Source organism: Drosophila busckii, chromosome 2L (assembly GCF_011750605.1).
Source record: "Drosophila busckii strain San Diego stock center, stock number 13000-0081.31 chromosome 2L, ASM1175060v1, whole genome shotgun sequence".
NCBI classification, from domain to species: domain Eukaryota; kingdom Metazoa; phylum Arthropoda; class Insecta; order Diptera; family Drosophilidae; genus Drosophila; species Drosophila busckii.
The window spans coordinates 6,329,268-6,348,876 of NC_046604.1; the positions used below are offsets into that span (position 1 = coordinate 6,329,268).

A 19,609-nucleotide genomic window follows, 5' to 3' on the forward strand; every position below is an offset into this window, starting at 1 on the left:
TTTTGATGTTCAGCTTATCAGTTGAAAAAAAAAAATTTAAAAACATGGTCAACGCTGTTCCAGATCATTTAAAATACATAAAAAACATTGCTTTATTGTCTTAAAAAACGTACAAATCACTTTAGATAGCTGAGAGCCTCCTCCACATCAGCCTTTGAACCCAAAAAGATGGGACTACGTTCGTGTATCTTCTGTGGCACAATATCAAGAATACTAATCTTGCCATCGCTAGCCAGGCCACCAGCTAGGATCATCAAATAGGCCATGGGATTGCATTCGTAGAGCAGACGCAGCTTGCCATTGGGCGCAGACTTGGTGGCGGGATAAATGAAAATTCCACCGTATTTGATGGTGCGATGCACATCGGCAACCATAGAGCCCACATAGCGAGCACCATAGGGTTTGCCCTTGGTTGGATCTTTCTTGGCGGCAACATAGTTGAAGACACCCGCCTCCCAGTCGCTGGCATAGCCCTCATTGATGGAATAGATTTTGCCCTTCTCAGGTACACGCATATTGGGTTCCGTGAGGATAAACTCACCAATAGCAGGATCGTAAGTGAAACCATTAACACTGCTGCCCAGACCCAGCACAATGGCTGTAGCAGAACCATAAAGCGCGTAGCCGGCGGCTACCAATTGGTTACCTGGCTGCAGTGCATCCTGCACAGTGGGCACACCACTGCTGCGCTTGCGATAAATGGCAAAAATGAGCCAAGTTTGGGAAAAGACAGTATGTTGGAGGGCGTAAGAGGATCCAAAACTATGATTTTGCCTGTAAAAAAATTTATATATTGTTCAAACTTTACTTTCATGAACCTTCTGGACGCTCTGTTTCAATCAATAACCTGGATATTTCTGGCACATCAGAACAGGTGTATATGAGGATTTCAGCATTTGATTGATGCTAATTGGACAGCACATCCAATTTCTTCACCTCCTCGCCCTGCACATTCACATCACCAGCAATGCCATGCAACTTGGCAATGCCAGCCTTGCGCACAGCTGAAGCTGTTGCCTTTATCGCGGTCTGTATGCAATTGAGCAGCTGGGAAAGATCGCCAGTTGCTTCCTTGAACTTACGCTGTTCCTGCAGCACAAAACGCGTCAGCGTCATGGCATTCGAATCGAAGGCGGGTCCTTGTTGAGACATTTTAGCTGTGGAATTAGAGCAGAGATTAGTGCAAGCTACAAGAGAGATTGGAGCAGCAATACATGATGCAGTTATACTTATTAATTGTGAGAGCAAAATGCAGTAAGTAATAATATATAAAGACATAGGTTAAACAGGTTGATTTGGTTGATAAAAATTAAATTACAAATTATTATAAAGCGCACAATAGAGGATTGTTAAGATTCTATAACTAAGGATTATTTTAAGCAGGCAAGGAAGAGACTAACTAATACAATGTAAATGAGAATTTAAGTTTAGGATGCATTTAAAGCAACTATAACAAAGGCAAGCTTGGATGCAGCAGTTCTATGGGAAAAAGGTCAGTCAACAATAGATAGAACAGGCATTGGTAGGAGCAGGAGTGTATCAAAGGTCCTTAGAAACACTTACAATCACCGTTACTGGCCGCCATGTTTATAAATTAATATGATTATGGTATGATATAGTAAATGATGCGGTTCCTGTGGCTCCTTGAAAAAAAAAACAACAATAGCAAAAATTTTAAACAGAAACTGCAAGTGTATGTCGCCTGGTGAAGGTCAAATCGTATAGATAGGGCAAGAGAGCAATGGAAGCTCGTGGGTATCAAAATTTATTATCAAAACTTGTCTCAATGTGTGTGTGAGTGTGTGTGTGTGTTTGGTGTGGTAATTTTGCTTGTTTTGGGTTACGCTCTAGCTGATAACCTGTTTATATTTATTTGCCGCACATATGTAGTTGTTTTTTCTTATATTTTTATAAAAAAAACCGGAACAACTGAAAATTTTGCGGATTCCGTTTAAGTTTAGCAAAATGTCAAAAGCAACGACACGTGCCATGGTTTATATTTGGCATAATTTTATTTAGTTATACATATACATACATATGTATGTATATTTATATTTATATACGTATATGTATCATTTATTGTATAGATAGTGCTCACGATTGTCTTTGCTTTGACCCCGCGGACCGGCAAATCGATCATAACAACATTTGTTTAGCTTCTTTCAACCACCAACACCATATAGTTTATATATGTGTATACATATACATATGTATTTGCTATAAGAATAACAATAACAACAACACTTTCACTTACAGCGTAACAACAATAAACGAACTGATCAAAACAGAGTGCAGAAGACAGACAGTACCGTCGTCGCTGGCTGTGCTAAAGAGACTGAGAAAACATTAACTTTTCAGCTGGCAACTCAGCCAGGGGGAGAAGATAGAGCAACAAAGAAAGAGAGCGGTGGGGCTGCAGAAGAAGAAGAGCTCAACGTCACGACAGTAGTGCCAGACATATAGAATGGGAATGAAAACATTATCAGCGACTTGTATTCGTAATAAAGTATACGCTGCAAAGAACAAATAAAATGTAATATAACTGATTGTATTTATAATTATTAAAAACTAATATTAAATTCTAATATATTTTGCTGCGCACACAATTTTATAAAATATTAATTTAATTTGCGCTAATATACCCACTGTGCAAGTTTTATATGCACATAATAAGCAGATAAGAAGTAAATGTATGCATAAAGCAAAGCTACAATAAAATAGAGAGAGCGGTGTAAGTGTGTGTGCTTATGTGAGAGAGCGACATGCCCCCATAACGCCAACATAAAACGTTCACTGATTGAGCTAATGAGCAGAGTTGTCGCTCCAAAGCTGTCTCAGTGGGTGTGGTTGATAAAGATAAAGTAAAAAGAAATTGTATTTTAAATTGATGTTGATATGATAGCTGTAGCTAAATTTGCTCCCACTTTGTTTAAATCTATATGCACAGCTGTTAAAAGCGTTTTTAGATATTTATACGTGTGTCACCCTGTATATACAATATACATGGTAGATTGAAATTTTTCAACAGCTGATTATGTCGGGAGGCTCGACTCTATAAGTATGGGCTTTCAGTAAAAATCGAAAACATTTGTTTGGCTTTTGATAACGAAATTCATAGAAAGTAATTGATAAGTCTGCGTCTTTGTAGACATAAACAGAAGTTTATGACTTATTGTTTTGTCATTGGTGCAACCTTGAACTATTTTTGCCTGGTACGAGCAAGTTTTTAAAATGCTTTTGATTAGAATATGTTAATACTATATACACGCGCAGCTTTGTTAGACTTTTGTATTAATAGAAAATGTTATAAATTGTTTCGCTCTTTCAAACATTTGCGTCAGTAAAAAAAGAGTAGAAATTATGAATTCAAATTTATATCAGGAAAAGTATTATTTTCAGCATCAAACAAAAAATATAATTACTTACCTTAAAACTTAATATCTGGTAGTACTATATCCGTTCGAGTTCCGAGTCAATTGAACATTCATCGTTCAACCACTTTGCCAACGGAAAGTGTCTCATTTAAATGGCTTACTAATAACCCGCAATTATTTTGCCATTGTTAAGGGCATTTCACAATTCACCCTCAATTTCAGTATAAAAACGCCCACAAGGGTCGACAGGCGTTGGGCGTAGCCAAGCCACTTCAACCCTATACAAATGTAGCCGTTTAACCTGATTAGTTCTCAATTGAATTTGATTGCCCGGGAAAATAGATTTGAGCCAAATACATATTATTCTTTTTTTGTTGTCAATTTTGACATGAGTTTTTATTGAAAGCATTAAGTCTAAAGCAGGCTAATACATCAAATATAGACTAGACAAGATGCATGGCAAGAGAACAAGTAGAGAGTTCATAAAATGGAAGTACTTGAATATAATCACTAAATTTTAAATACTTATTTCAGTTTTCTTGCTTACAATGTAATTCCGACTAGAGTGATGCTCATTGGAAGATCTTATCAAGATCAATATTTACAGTGGATTTGTTTTTCCATATTATTATTGGGTTTTAAAATTCTAAGACTGATCTAAGATTAGAACTGTTCAATAAACCAAAAGAACGTAAAAATAGTTTGATAAAACATCGCCTAGCATATTATTATTTTTTAATTAGATTGTGATTTTATAAGTATCTAACTACTTACGTATATAAGATTAGTATTGTATATAATATAAAAAAGATTCTGGGAAAAGAGCATAGAAAATTAATTTCAGCTGATAACTCTTTAAAATGTGAACTATTTGCTTGTTTGTCAACAATCTAAGATTCTAAAAATATGTTCCAATTATTACTATAAGAGTTTTTTCAAAACAATAAAAAACAACAAAAAAGGTTAAATATTGTTACTTAAACTTTATGCGTATTTGCTGTCTTTATATTTAAACTTTATTGCTACTTTTGTTTGCCTTTGCCTTGGACGCCTATGTTAGTTGATATAACTTGCTGTCGCCCACAATATCCACATCACTGGAATTGTCCTCCCCTTCGCTGTCCGCCTCCAGATCCGAATAATCATCCGTAGAGTAGCCATGCTGAAGAAAACACATCGACAACTGCTGGCTATTGGGCGTTGAGCTGCCCGCCCCACGCAGCTTGCTTGACTTGGCGCCTTCTGTGGCGGAGTTGGAGGAGCCTTCGCTTTGTTGCTTGCCCAGTTCGGTGCGTGAGAAGTCAACGGGCTCTGCCAAAAATTTTACAACTAATTTGATTTTGTGCACAAACTTGCAGCAAACTTTCGTCAAAGAAGCCTGCTAAAAGGCCAAAAGGCTTGCGGCTAATTGGCCAGCAAAACTTTTCGCCCAAGCAAAGTTTTCTAACTTACCATTGGCAGTATCGCGTCGACGCAGCTGCTTCTTATGCTTCATTCGACGATTCTGAAACCAAGTCTTGACCTGCGTCTCGCTCAATCCCAGCGCTGTTGCCAGCTCCACACGCTCCGGCGTCGACAGATAACGCTGCGCCTCGAAACGTTTCTCCAAGCCAGACAGCTGCGGGTCGCTGAACACCGTGCGCGCCTTGCGCCGTCGGCCAATGACGCAGCGCATTGACGCCCATGCCTAAGACCCAATGCCAGCTCGGGCACACAGCCTGGCGCACCAAAGAAGGGCGCTCCTCCAAACAGGCTGGCTGGAAGTGAAAGTTCATATTAATTGCATTAAGCGCAAAGTTGTCTCCAAACTTTTCGTGTTACTAATGTCCATTGACACGAGCGCGTACCTTGGGATAAAAAGTAGGGATCCACAGACTTATATGTGCCCGACGAGGGCGACAAATAGCCTAGGGTCATCTGCAGGAAGCCGTGATCACTGTACGCTGCACTCGGGTAGAGCACAGAGCCTTGTCCGGCACTTGGAGGCGCAGATGTTGGCGGGGGCGGTGCGGGCACAGGTCCTGCTGCTGTTAATATTTGTTGGCTTGCTGCTTCGGTGGCCGGATGTGCATATTGGGAAGCAGCACGTTGCTGATGGGCACTGAAAAGTGTTCAATATAAATTTAATTTAGTTACACTTGGTAATTAAATTGTTTTGCAGACTATTGTGTATGTACATTAATTTATAGTTCTTCACTGAATTAAAAGAAATATTGGAATGAAGATTGAGAATTATTTGCTGTAATTTAATTAGCCGCAAATATATTCGGTATATTATATATATTACACGTATAATTTTGTTTATATATTTTTCCTTCAAATATAACAATAGTTTCATGTTTTGCTTTATATAACAATTAAAACCAAATTGCCTCAAAAAGTATGCTATATATTTTGAAAGAGATTCCTGTAAGAAAGAAGTAATGAAATCAATTTGTATTATTTGATTTTGCCTCTTGTGTGGCCCACTGTGATTAATAGCTTATGTTTGTTCAGTATGATGTGGGAGTAGAGTGTTGATGAATTGTTGTTTGCAACACGGATAAGTTACAAAGCGGTAGAGCAACGAGTCAATTGACATTTTTTGTCATGAAATACAAAAAAAAGGTAAATTTGGATTTTAATTGTTGTATATACTTTGAACTTTACATTTTGTATATTGCTCTTTTATAAACGGTAGAATATTGTTTGTATGTTAAAAAATATAAATAAATACTTACCGTTGAGTGTGCAAGTTCTTGATATACTCCTCACTAGCATATGGCGACGCTGAATGGCTGTGACTGGAGTTATTGGGACTGATGGCTGCAACTCTTTGAGCCGCCAATGCCGTCGCTGTTCCGCCACTGCTATATCTATTTGTATTATTATCAAACGTTGAAATTGAACTTGAATTTGCATGAGAATGCGAATGCGTATTGCTTCTGGCACTTTTCACAGTAAATTTATTGCTCTTCTGATTGTACGGACTGTTGTCATTATTCTTATTATTATTATTATTGTTATTGTTGCTACTATTGTCGTTGTTATTATTGCTGGCACTATTTAAATTTTGAAATAATATATGTTCAATCGAAAATGGCGTTTTTGTGGTTAACATTGTGGTATTTGTTGTGGCACTTTTGCCGCTGTTAACATTTGCAGCCGCCGCCGCTGCCACTGCTGCTGCTGCTGCTGCTGCCGTCGCGGCAGCAGTTGCCACTTGGCTGTCACTTGCCTCATTAAGCATTGACATATCCCGTGTTATATATTAAATGCGTATTAAATAACTAACGCGATATCCGAACTGACTGTTTGACTGACGCACTTGCTCACTAACTGACTGACTGACTGACTGACTGCCGACGACAACGCGCTTATGTTGTTTACTCGTTGACGGTCGCGTTGAGTTTGCGACAATCACCGCACATCAACCAGCAAATCGCTCTAAACGATCCGAAAAGCCCACGCTCGAGCTGAAAAGGGCACACACATACAGCAGCCTCGCACACTTACACATCCTGGCAGAGTGCTGCTGGCAGTTGCCACCCCCGAGAACTGGCAATGCAGTTTGTAGTTTGCCATTGCGGTCCTGTTGTTGCTGTCGCTTAGAGGCATCAAAATAAAAGAGAAGAAAGGCAGATAGTAAATGGGAGCACAACACGAACAGTAAACCTTGTGTACTCTCTCAAAAATTGTAAATGAATAAATTTCAAATAATTTGAAATAGCAAGTTTTCGACAACTTCTTAATAAGTATGATAAGATTTCTTCTTGGAAAAATAATCAATGCTTATTAAATGTAAATTAAAAAAAAAACGGTTAAATTCCAAAATTGCAATGCTCGAAGCAAATATTAAGAGATTTTACTTTAATGGAAAAATAATAAAAATAATTATTTTTTATGCTTGCTGCATAGTTCATATGAAATCTGCTATACTTTTGCCGTAGAGTATAGGCCGGAAGATACTTAAATAAACACACCCCATTTTCATTGCGTGTCATATGGTTGTCCCTCTCAGTCTCTTTCTCTCTCTCTCTCACACTCTTTTCGCTCTGTAGCTGCTCTAGTGATGCTATGCCCCATCCTACCAAACAACCTCAATATGCGACCATCCAATTTAGCCATTTGCACCGCTTGATGCAAAGCCATCATGGAGGCATTTTATATACTATATATGTATGTACTACAGAACTGCAGGAGCTGCTCTAACACCAGTTCTTGTCTATAAAAAAGTTGATACGCTTTTTAGTTTCGACTCTGTAATCTCAAAAATATAATGTCGAATTTATAATAAAAATTTTTATTTTCCATAAGATTTTCATGCAATTTAGCAGCCTTTAAGGATTTGTTACCTAATTTAATTGAATGAGTGCAGTTTTTAGAAATTTCAGAATTCCAGCCGCTCAAATTTTTTAAATATTTCATACAACTCTTTGCTTCGCTTATCCCAATCACGCGTAAGTCTGGCCAAGCTCTTTTATATATATATCGATACATAGTTGCAGTTTCTCTTATGTATGTATGGGTATGTACATATACATATAGTTGCTTAAATGCTTAAGTGTGTTGTGCAGCAAAAGCGAAGTTTAATTAAACCATGTTAGCCACAAAATATATAACTTGCCAATAGCTACAACTAACAAAACGTAGCTGGCGCTGCGCTGCTGCCGCTGCTGCTGTTGGCGTCGCTGCCTCACGTTGCCGCCATTTTGCGCATAATTAACGTGTCAGGGGCGCCATTTGTTTGTGTTGTGTATCGGCTTTATTGTAGCATGCATATTAAATTCATTAAATGCCACAATTATTGTAATTAATTTATTGATCGATGAACGGGCGTCAACGGGCGCAGCATTCAACGCTGTCTGTCTGCGTTGGCAACACGGCGTATGGGTAATGTTGTCAATCAACTAGCCACAGCGACTGGCAACACAACTGTACTTACAACACTCATACATACGCGCATAATAGATTTCTGTCTAATGAAGCCATAATACGTATTAGCAGCAAATTCTCCGCCCAAACGTAGTGCGCTTTAAGCCTTGGTAATTAGCTAAAAATACTTGGCAGTAACTCAATCATTAGGCATACCGTTACAAGTCCCCATACACATACATGTATGTACACACACACACACACACGCGTGCTGGCAGAGCGGGATAGAGGGTGTGTCCTGTGCTGTTGCATTTTAGCCAATCAGCGCACGCCTTGCTTCGCTTTGGGGGTTGCCCAGCCAAGCCAACACTGTTTGTCCTTGTTCTATTGCTTGACGCTTGGCGCTGACTGCTGCGCTCTGGGCTCTGCCTGTGGATTGTGGGTGGTGGATGGTGGCCGGTGGCTGCTGGCTGGCGGGTGCAATGACAAAACAATAACGAGAGCAACGACTCAACCATGGAAGATGCGACCAGCAAGCAAGACAAATTTGCTCGTTTTATTAATAAAATAAGTCACGCAAAGTAAGTCGAATATCATTATTAAGTTAAAGCCCTAAAGCGGGCGCATTAGGTGTTTACATATCTATCTCAGCATGTGTGTGTGTGTGTGTCTATTTTTGATATAAGTATGGTCAGTGCTCAGTTCTCATATAAATATATATTTACATTCAGCATAACAATAACAATTTTCAATTAAATGAAATTTTTAGATAACAAGCTAAATTTATTTTTAGCTATGAAAATTATTTTTTTTGCAAATCAAAGCTTTTATGCAACAATAAAAATCAAATCAAAAAAGTGAAAAATAAATTTCAAAGTAAATATGGAACACTGCTGCCGTAACAAAGGACTAAATTGCAAGTCAGAATACAAATAGTCAAAACAAATAGAATAAAAAGCATTCAAAAAATATATAAAAGAATAAATAGTATATAAACCTCGGTTAGCAGGCCTGACTTGGATGATTTAGTATACCAAAAAAGTGCAAGTGAGTAAGAGTGGTGGTGCAACAAATTCTTTAACTAATTGTGAGCAAATGCTCGTTCAGCCTATCTCAATAAGTTTCAATAGAATAAAATGGTAGCGCAATACATATATTCTATATACATATTATGTACCACAAAATACAAAAAATAATTTATGTATTCAATAATGATGAACATAATTAAATTAAGCTCAATATTTTTATGAATAAATTTGTATATAATTAAATATAATACGTTAAATAAATATGTAATTCAGTTTGAAATTGAATCACAATTATTATGTAAATTATCATATTATGATATTCTATATAATTGCAGATATAATTCATAATTTTTGTATTCTAAAATATTGCCTAGTTTTATATTCATTTTCCTAATATAATCTATCCCAAATTTTATTCTATGTATTCAACTGTATAAAGCTGAGCTAGTAATTTTAGTAGTCAGTTATTTATTTATTCAATAAACAATGGAATTACAAATTCTTGGCAAAAATATGTCAAGTATATGGCAATTGAGTGGTATTTAATATGTAGCGCCGATGAGCTGCTCAGTCATAATGAGTCCGCGCTCAAACAGAGCGGTGACTAATTTGAAGCGGTGCGTAGCATCAGACAGCGGCAAAGTAGAGACCAAGACATAGTTGGGGTAGGTCTTGACCAGATAGTCAATAGCAATGGCTTCAGAGCATTGTATCGTCATGGAGGTGGCTTCATCAGTACGCTGCTCCAGCTGATTCTCTGTGTGATAATAAATACGCAACTCCTGCTGCTCAGACACCAAGCGCAAGATATTGGCACGCAGCAGACGCACCTTGGAGTAATCGCCCAATGCATAATCGCAGACGCAATTGCCTTGAGCATTAATAACGCTCTGTGAGCCAAAAACGGTGCGAGCCTGTTCCTCGGGCAGCAGCAGTGGCGGCAATGCAAGCTGCTGATAGCGCTTGGCCAGCTGATCCAGTGCGTTGTCCATGTGAGTCGAAGTGGGCTTTAGATTTTGTTGCATTAGCGAGCTAATATTGGCCAAGAGCTGCGCACGCAGCGAGCTCTGCGAGTTGCTCTGGGTAATGCCCAATTGCTGCCAAATTTCAAATGGCAAAGTATGACGCAAACTAATTTGCTGCTTAATGGCATCCTGCAGTACCATGGGCACCAGCTGCTCCAGCAAATCGGCGTACAATTGCTGCTGACAAACGCTCAGGGCAATGTGAAAGGAGTGCCCCGTAGGCGCCGTTTGGCGCAAGTGCACTATGCCGCGTGGATAATAAAGCACATCGCCTGCCTCTAGATGATAATCGAGTATGGGCTCGCTCAATTGATCCAGCGGGTAAAACTGCGTGGGGCCGCGCTCGCGTGCAAAAGCCTCCTGCACAGTGGGTGGTGGATGTAAACGCCAGTGCTGGCGTCCCTCGAGCTGCAAGATAAACATATCGCTGTCATTGTAATGAGCGCCAGTTATCTGACAGTTGGGTGGTATTAACTCCATGCTGGCATTAACGCGACAATGCAAGAATTCTTGCAGTAAATTGCACAACTGACGCACTCCAATCACATAGCTGCTGGCCTGGTTGAAAAGCAAGGCGTAGCCTGCATTGTAATAGTTCCATACAACTGACGGCATGGCGCGTCCCATTGGCTGCGGTGCCTGATTGCAGCCATAACGCCACTTGAGCACCTCGACCTGACTGCCGAACTCCAGGCGATGCAGCGAGAGCATTGAGCTCAACATGCTGCTTGAAGTCAATGCTTTGAAAAAGTTTTGGCTTCTGCGCTGCACCACGCACGCACGTTTTTCCCAGAAAGTCTTCAAGAAGTGCGTCAGCTGCAACGGGCCCAGCATCCATTGGAGTATGCGTCTGCCCTCCTCGATGCTGTTCTGCAAATGCACCGATTGCCTGGAGCTAAGCGACATATTGATTGTTGTTGGGCCAGGCTCTGCTTTGATAATCGGTTCCACATCGATACCGGCGTGTAAGATCCCGGCATGTAACGGCGGCACGGGCTCCACTAATATTTCCGATTCATAAACACTTTCAGTTGCGCTGTCCCCAACATCAGCGTAATCAGCATCATCATCATCATCTGTTTCAGATGATAGCTCTTCGTCATCTTCAGTATTGTTCGCGTCATCTGGTGATAAAGCATTGGCCTCTAGCACATGCCACTGCAACAAGGAAGGATTGAGAGTAGGCGTAGCTGGCGCTTGGGGGGGAAGGGTTGGACCTTTTGCTGTGCCAAAATTCTGGGTAACAATAATAGTAGGAGGCTCTTCCACATATGCCTAAAAAAAATTGAAGATATTATTAACATCAGCTTAATTAACTACTTTTAGGTACATTAAAAGATGACTTGGCAATTTTAAAGTAAAGAAAATAAAAATAAACTGTCAAACTGCAATTTGTCTTATAAGTAATTTTTCTTACCCTGCGCCGCCCGCTCGAGACCAGACGCCGCCCCCTGTTGGAGCACGCCTTAGCCCACTTTTGGCTATTCCAGGGATTTCGTGATGAAATCCACTTATTAAGTGGCCTCTGTTGCTTCTTCTTTTTCTGTGCTGCAAGCATGCCTGTTGTTTTTTTTGGTGCCATTAAATAAATAAAATCAAAATTTTATATTTAATTATTTCACTTATTAGTTGTTGCCTCTTTAGCTGCCAATACTTGAGTGAGTTCAATCTATTGTAAAATTTGTAAGTTAGTCTGGCAGCTGCTCGTAACATTAAATGCAAGTAAACTTTGATTGCTAAGAAATTAGTTTGACATGCAGTGCAGCGTTGGTTGTAATTAATATCGATTATTTTTATTTTTTATTCTTAGCTCATTAAGTCGATTAATTTACATGCATTTTTGCTCTACACACACGTGCGCATCAAACGTGCTAAGCCTAATTTTTATAATAATAAAAATCAGCTTGCAAACTTTTGCGGTTTGTGCTTCCTACTGGCAATTACAACATTTTGTGTCAGTTTGCATGGCAAATGCTTTTGTCTACTTATTGTCGTTGGTTTTTTTTTTAGCAGCATAATTCCCTGAAATCAAAGCTGAAGTGTGTCGAAGATCAGGTTACAGCAGCAGCAGCAGCAGCAGCGGCTTTCTTAGATGCTCAGTTTTGTTCGGGGCTGCTGCATCCGCTGAGTTGAGTTTGATTCTCGCTAAATTAACTTCAGCAATGAGCCGCAGAAACTTTAGACGTGGCAAAGGGTCTTTTGTTTTGTGTGCTTGGCAAAAGCCTCTTGCCACAAGTGGCAACATCCTTGATACTTAAGGTCAAAGGCGGCGTTTTCCATAAGGGTGTTATAGTTTTCCTGTTCTCATTTTGTAAGCAGCACATCTCAATGGAATTTGCTGACAGAGTCTAATTTTAGCATTTTTATGCTCATTTGCTACATATGGCATCCTCTTTAAACTTTAATGCTGTAACATGTATTATAATTGCTCTTATAGCTTACAGCAATTTATGCATTAGGCCCAACTATAATTGGTAGGCTCTGCGCTTTCGAACCCTCCTAGGGTCGGTAGTTTAATTTTATTCTTTTAACTGCGGCGCATACTTTGGTATTTGCTGCTTATTAAAAGTCTCTTGTTATGGCTGCTGTAACCTTTTGGCCGATGCCGCTACGTCCGCCCAAACAATTAGAGCACTAACAAATGCAATTACCAGTTGCCTTCACTCCTTGCTTCCAGACACCAACACCTACCACCCCACACTTGCAGCAGCGGCAACAACACAATTGCTCTCATTGGCAACAATTCAGCGGCAACAAGAGCCTGCGCTTGTCCTGCTAACAACAAATACACACACAACACACACACACGCACAACAACAACTACGGCAAGAGCATAAAAAAAAAGTTTCCCAAACGCGTGCCACATATTAAATTACAACCAAATATGTGCACAACATTATTTTTCACAAGGGCTCGGGTATGTTGCCAGTGTGGCACGGACTTGGTCATGGGGGAGGCGGCACCAGTTTGTAATTTGCTGGCATTTTTTGACGATTTTATCAGCAGTGGAAAATAAGTTGATGTTATTTTGATACATTTGTTTGATTCGACAGCCTCGTGCATTATTTGATTTAATTTCCAGCACATAATTGACTCAAAATTTGATTTGAGCTACAGTTTCAAAGGGGTGTGGCTGGCAATTTTGCTTTACTGAAGAGTTTGCTGATTATAGGCTTATGAATAATTATTTTAAAAATCTACGCAAATTAAGATAATCAAAGCCATCACCAATCGAAAGATTTGCCTGGCATAGTTGAAGTTTTATCTTTACTCGAAAAAAAAAATCCAGCAGCGTCCTGCGTTTATGCAATGAGTCATGCAATTTGTTTAATTGGTTAGTATAAACTAAATTGTTTTTCGTATGGATCCCCTTTTCATTGTTACTATAAACAATCGTGTGTATTCTCCCATTGCGACACAATAAACAGAAGCATAGAATAAACTGACAGCGAATTTTGTAATTATCAAGTCGCATGCCAGTAGTTTATTAGGTCTTAATCTTTTTATTTATGTTTTTCTTAAATAAAGCTACTAAAGCTTTCAATGTCTCCAAAGTTCTCTCAAGCAATCAAATCATGCTCATAAGTAAAAAATTTAGCTACAGTTATCAGTTCAGCATTTAGTTTAATTTGAGATTTCGCTACAATGAAACGTTTGCTGCTGATCAGCTTGTCTTGCTCAGTAAGTAACTTGTTAAATATTTATCAAATTTACCCTTTCAAAAAATATATAGAGTATTGTCTGGGCCAAATCAGCTATTGATATTGCTAAAGATGTTGAGCAATTTGCTGAAACTACGCAGCGCTTGATAATGCAAAACAATCTTGACTATGCTATGGAATTTGCTCAAACCATGCTTCACTGTAAAGTTGGTAATGAAAAGCTACAGAATACGCTGAAGTATTGGCTCGACTGGCGCTATGCGAGAAACAGGAGCTTAACTGGCAATGAAATAGAATTAGTAACTAACAATTTGGTAAATAGCGTTGAATACGATAAATTGCATAGCGAGTGTACAAATGATTCCATTTTAAGACTGTGGGATAGCAAAGTAAAAAAGAAAAATACATACTTGGAGGCATTTAAAGCTTATGCTAAAAATAATAAGTCGCAACTAAGTGGATCCACTAATAAGAGAGTGAAAAACATATTAAAAGCATTGGATGAGTTCGAGCATTCGATAATACCATTTCCTGATCAAAAGTTTTTGTCTTTTTTAATTGCTGTTAGAGCGAACAAGGATCGCATACTCTTAAATGAGATCAGGCATTCACTTAAGGTTCCCTACAACAATATAATGCAAACCAAACTGAAAATTATGAATAATGTTTTGCATAATACCACAACATGTAAAGGTACTAATAATGAGAAATTTTTAAATGCAAGGCGATTGTGGAGTAGTTGGCTTTATGAAAACATAACGGCTGAGCAAATTCAGCATGTAACTGATAAAATTGAGTATAGAATGCAAATATCTTATTATAAATGTATCTATGAAGTTTATTATGTTGCTTTGCTAAATTACTCACAGCAAAATGCGATATATTTGGATAGATTTGAAGATGAAGTGACACCAAAGGTGCGAGAACTTAGCGAAGATACAAAGGAAGAATATCCCAACCTAATGAAAAGTTATGATATTTTTCTCTACGAAACGCTTGCAAACGCTTTATTGCGTGAAAGAGTATTTCTAGTATTTGTAAAAACCATTAGAGATATTTAAATAAAATGAAAAGTCTTTGACGAATATCAATGCTCACAAATTTAATAAAGTGTTTTAATTAAATCGCAAATGAATTCAAGCAAAACCAAAAAATATTCAGACATGCTGATTTGTATAATCTGTTCCATAACTTAGGCTGAACTCAGCGTACAGTTGAATTTCAATTTCGTTACAATGAGTTGTTTACTCGAGATTGCTTTGTTGCAATGTATTTGATAAACGAGCAAATTCAAATTGTTACTGATAGGATAGAGCATGAAATGTTAGTGTCTCATTATGTATGTGAAGATATGTATAATGGACAAATATTCAGATATTAAAATGTTTTAATGATTTTCGTTTCGGTTATTACGTGAAAACACAACACAACAGAACAATCAAAATGTGGAATATGGTAATTGAAAAAAGATATTCTAATCAAATTGAAAGTATATACAATATTTTTTTTAATAATATGGAGAAAGGGATCTCAAAGCGATATATCTGACTACATTATTCTCGATCTGTAAGATTGGGCCATGTGCATCATATCGAGTTTGTTTTGTAATTGTGAGTTTTAATTTTATTAATTATTCAGCCGGAATTAGGTGAGTAAAGTTTTACCAAAAATTTCATTGAAAACTCTTAATGAGCACTTTCATACCGCAGAATCCATTAATATGATATAGCGTCAAAATTTTGATTGTATAAACTTGACAAGTACATTTAGCTGGTTTTGATTATTTTATTAAAAAAAAAAATTAAAATCTAACAAAGTGGCGTACTTGTCAGCAAGGGCACAATCTCAAAATTAATGAGCAAATTTAAGGGCGTCTTCTGGGGGCACGGCGTGCTCAACAAGAAGTCATCTGATTTGACCAGAGAAGCTGTTTTATGTTTATTCTCAAATAATTGCCAACACGTGCCCTATCAGCGTCAATCAAGCCCAACACACTGCTCTGCTCAGCGGGGCAGAGGCAATGAAAGGGCAGGGCAGGGCAGGGCAGGTTCATGAGAGAGAATTGTTGAATACGTTTTCACACTTAGGCACAACATTTAGTGCATATTGCACAATGGCCCGCATGTTGTCCTTTATGCTTTTTGCATACCTGACGACTTGCTGGTGGTGGTTTCGCCTGTTTTCTTTGTTATGTCATTGCTAAGTAGCCAGCTAGCTAGCTGGCCCTAGCAACCGAGCGGCGCAGATGATTATGAGATAAGAAGACTCGGCATATGAATGAACATAATGTAAAAATCGTCCTGCTGCGTTTCTGTGGCAATTTAATCAAATTAATTTTCTCACGTATTGTGCACTTTTTAAAACTCACAGCAGGCCAAAAAATACTTTGATATAAAGGCAAGTCCTTAAGCCCTTTTGTACAATGTTTAGTGTTAATGTATTATTTAGTTGGGCCAAAGTCCCGGCGGTACTGCAATACCGGGCCAACCCGTGACAGAGGTGGAGCAAGCCCCTAGCACTCCGTCCGATTCCAAAAATCAGTTTAACATTTGTTGTTCTCCAATGGAGAAACTATCAGATGTTAAGCATAACTTGGCACTGAACAAGCCTCAACTCAGGTCCTTTGACAAACTATAACAAGTTGGGAATTATTGGCAAAACATATGTGTCAAATACTAGCATACTTTTGGGATATATAGTTGGTTAGGCTTGGCGTTTATAGGTAAGTAAGTGATTGGTATTTATAAGTTAAAATCTAAATTAATCACTTTTTAGTTGCGGTCAATACTTTCCAATACAATTTGTATTCACAAAAAACATTTGCAATGAATCATTGTGATATATCATATCAGCAGTTAAATAAGCAACAGCTCTTCTCAATTATTCCATACAGAAATAAATAAGCAACATTCGCTTACGGATCAAAAAACAAAGAAAAGTTAATAATCAGCGTTTTATATGATGTAAACAGTAGCCCACAATTGATCGCTGCTGTCTTACTGAAAAGACAGTCGACTTATGTACATATACATTAATATAATATTTGTAAACATTGCTATCTCAAGCCTCGGAGTACATAAACCCTAACCAGCGAGTTGCTTAGCGAGCATTATCGCCTCGTGTGCTGTGTCCAGTTGCACACTCGTCTGGCGAAGCGAACGGCGGGATGGATTTCCGGAGCCCAATCTATTTATAAGCGTTAAATTTATACTAAGCTGCAGTCTTAATTTAGTGCTCGGTGGCTTCAGTTGTGTGTCCAGTAACTTTTTATCCAAACATTACTCACAGTTTGCTACTTTATCATGCTGCATGTGTTGCTAATCAGCCTGGCTATATTTGTAAGTTAATTTACGCTGCAAGAAGCGATTTAAAACATGAGTAAATTGTGGAAATATTGCAGAGTCTAGGCACAGCTGAAAGTCCAAGGATTGCTTTGCTGCAGGAGCTGCAGTTGAATGCCGAAACAATATTTAAAACTGTACTAAGAGTTGTTGTTGCAATTAGCTGAAGACGCTATAAAATGTGAGATTGGCGGCCAACGACATATCGATATATTTAAGCATTGGATCAATTGGCGGAATGCTTTTAACAGAAACCTAACCGAAGCGGAAGCTATATATTTACAGCAACGCTTAGAAAATTGTTTTCCGTTTACTTTTCCGTACCGCCAGCCGCTATATCAGAACAATTTTTGCATAAAACAGAAATATGATTTTATTGTGGAACAACGTATGAACTTACGTTATGGGACTTACACTAAGTTTCAAGAGTCAACGTTATTCAGGCAAATACTTAATGAATTGAAACATGCTACAAGCGAGATCGATAAAAGAGTTTATCAAGCACTGAATGAATATAGCATAGCAGACCACCTTAGCTTTCTAAATAAACTGCGTAGTATTAATGATCGAATGATTGTAGCTGAATTGATGCCATTAATACGAAAAACTTATGAGCCTGTCCAGACAATTGAGTGGAATCACTTAAATAAAAGTATTCATTTATTTAAAATGTGTAAGGAGTATATTCGCTTCGCCGATGCGGATAAGTGGCTCGCGGAAATTGCTTACGATAATATAGATTTCTTAAAAAATATGGCAAGCATTTCTAATCGGATTGACGATGATGGTTTCTTAGATGCAAATCTTTGTAGCAACGGCGATTATGCAACAATGCGTGAGACAGCAACGCAACTAAAGAATAACTATCTTTACATGTTTGAAGAAAAAGCTGGACCAATCCTGCAGAGATTTAGCGAGAATATGAGAAAGGAATATGCTGATATATTTGAGTTGTTTGATCGATTTGCTTATGCAGCTTATAATAGTCGTGTTTATGACTTTTTTGAATTCGCAAGAAAAGTTATTATTACAGATACAAAGCTAATCGCTTTATAAAAATCTTTATACATTAAATTTATATTATACAATATGTAACATATATTCATATGTATATCACTTGAAATAAAACACAATTTGGAAATAAATTTGTATATGCGCAAAATGTTGCATTCAATTACTTGTTTATTGTTATTTCTTGTTTGTATTGGGTAAGCTTACAAAAATGTGTTTAATGTGTTCGAATAGCTTGGAATATATATATAAATATATATGTATGTATGTTTGTTCGACATTTTTATAAATATATTTGCAAGTAATATATGTATATTTGTGTGTATTTGTAATATTTTTATCATCAAGCCATATTTTTGTTTCGCTTTTTATTCTTCAGTCATTATATAGAATACAATTGTTTATAGCTAAGTTTTGGGCTTTAATGCTCGTTATCAAAATATATCAAATGCTAACTTATGTATTTAAAGCTTTCTATTTAGTTATTGTTTTCTTTTTTCAATTTCAATTTCAACTCTCTATTGGTTTTGTGTATATTAAAGTTGCATTTATTGTTTTAGGCTTTCAATAAAAAATTTGGCAGCTGCTTAGATGTAAATCAAATATTCTTATGAATTTGTTTATAAATTTTGTTAAAGGAAATTTAGCTAGTAGTAAAAATAGTAACCACATTACAAATTCCATGCTGGTTCTAGTAAGATAAGCTTGCCATTTATATTAATGGTCAGATACATTCGATTTTCTAACTGTTGGTCTTCAAATTTATTTCATAATCAGCAATTGTTTGAATAGAACAGCTTTAAATTGCTGTGTGCGTTACTTGACAAATTTATAAAAAAGAGAATCATAGAAATTCTGTTGCGCCTTATTGTTTAATGCATTTTGTGTTATAGCGAACTTTTACCATAATTAGCCTATTATATCAATTAACAACCATTTTGTTACGCAAGTTTGTTTTATAGTTCCTTCTATCTACAAATGTTGGCGCGCAGCAATTAATATTTATATATAATTTTGTTAAGCATACGCACACAGCTTGCCTTTTGTTTATAGAGTAAAAAGTTTGTTTAATTATAGTATTAAGCAAGCCAGAGTATTTACAAGTACATTTTAAAAAACTGCATATAATTATTGCATTTTGAGTTTATTATCATAAAAAAACGTTTCAAAATTTATAAATAAATTTGTATAATCATAATAATAATAATAATAATATACTTAGAAGCAACTTACACAAAAGTTGCGTGCAAATGCAAATAATTAATTTTAAAATAATTTACACATGCAAACACAATTTCATTCAAGCTCAAATAA

The 19,609-nt window shown here is 37.4% G+C and overlaps 4 protein-coding genes and 1 non-coding gene across 5 annotated transcripts; 1 reads left to right on the plus strand and 4 right to left on the minus strand.

Moving 5' to 3' along the window:
* Positions 1–64: 64 nt before the first annotated feature.
* Positions 65–2,326, minus strand: LOC108600563 (fructose-1,6-bisphosphatase 1). Its single transcript, XM_033294060.1, is given in 4 exon segments — positions 65–909; positions 911–1,157; positions 1,564–1,643; positions 2,255–2,326. Coding segments are annotated over 3 exon segments (1,062 nt in total). The 5' UTR covers positions 1,586–1,643; positions 2,255–2,326; the 3' UTR covers positions 65–116.
* Positions 2,327–4,311: 1,985 nt separating this feature from the next.
* On the minus strand, positions 4,312–8,064 carry LOC108595621 (brain-specific homeobox protein). The gene is given in 7 exon segments (XM_017980890.2): positions 4,312–4,685; positions 4,827–5,031; positions 5,033–5,065; positions 5,067–5,131; positions 5,222–5,475; positions 6,095–6,229; positions 8,054–8,064. Coding segments are annotated over 7 exon segments (963 nt in total). The 3' UTR covers positions 4,312–4,425.
* Positions 8,065–9,721: 1,657 nt separating this feature from the next.
* Positions 9,722–11,930, minus strand: LOC108600249 (bifunctional lysine-specific demethylase and histidyl-hydroxylase NO66). Its single transcript, XM_017988417.2, has 2 exons — positions 11,699–11,930; positions 9,722–11,556 (listed from the first exon to the last, which is right to left on the minus strand). Exons 1-2 carry the CDS (start codon positions 11,861–11,863, stop codon positions 9,799–9,801), a joined length of 1,923 nt encoding a protein of 640 aa, XP_017843906.2. The 5' UTR covers positions 11,864–11,930; the 3' UTR covers positions 9,722–9,798.
* A 1,973-nt stretch (positions 11,931–13,903) lies between these two features.
* On the plus strand, positions 13,904–14,541 carry LOC117134854. Its single transcript, XM_033294072.1, has 3 exons — positions 13,904–13,962; positions 14,015–14,419; positions 14,512–14,541. The coding sequence occupies exons 1-3, from the start codon at positions 13,927–13,929 to the stop codon at positions 14,539–14,541; spliced, it is 471 nt and encodes a 156-aa protein (XP_033149963.1). The 5' UTR covers positions 13,904–13,926.
* A 1,845-nt stretch (positions 14,542–16,386) lies between these two features.
* On the minus strand, positions 16,387–16,550 carry LOC117135062. The gene has a single exon (XR_004458968.1). It is a non-coding gene; the product is annotated as a U2 spliceosomal RNA (small nuclear RNA).
* Positions 16,551–19,609: the final 3,059 nt, after the last annotated feature.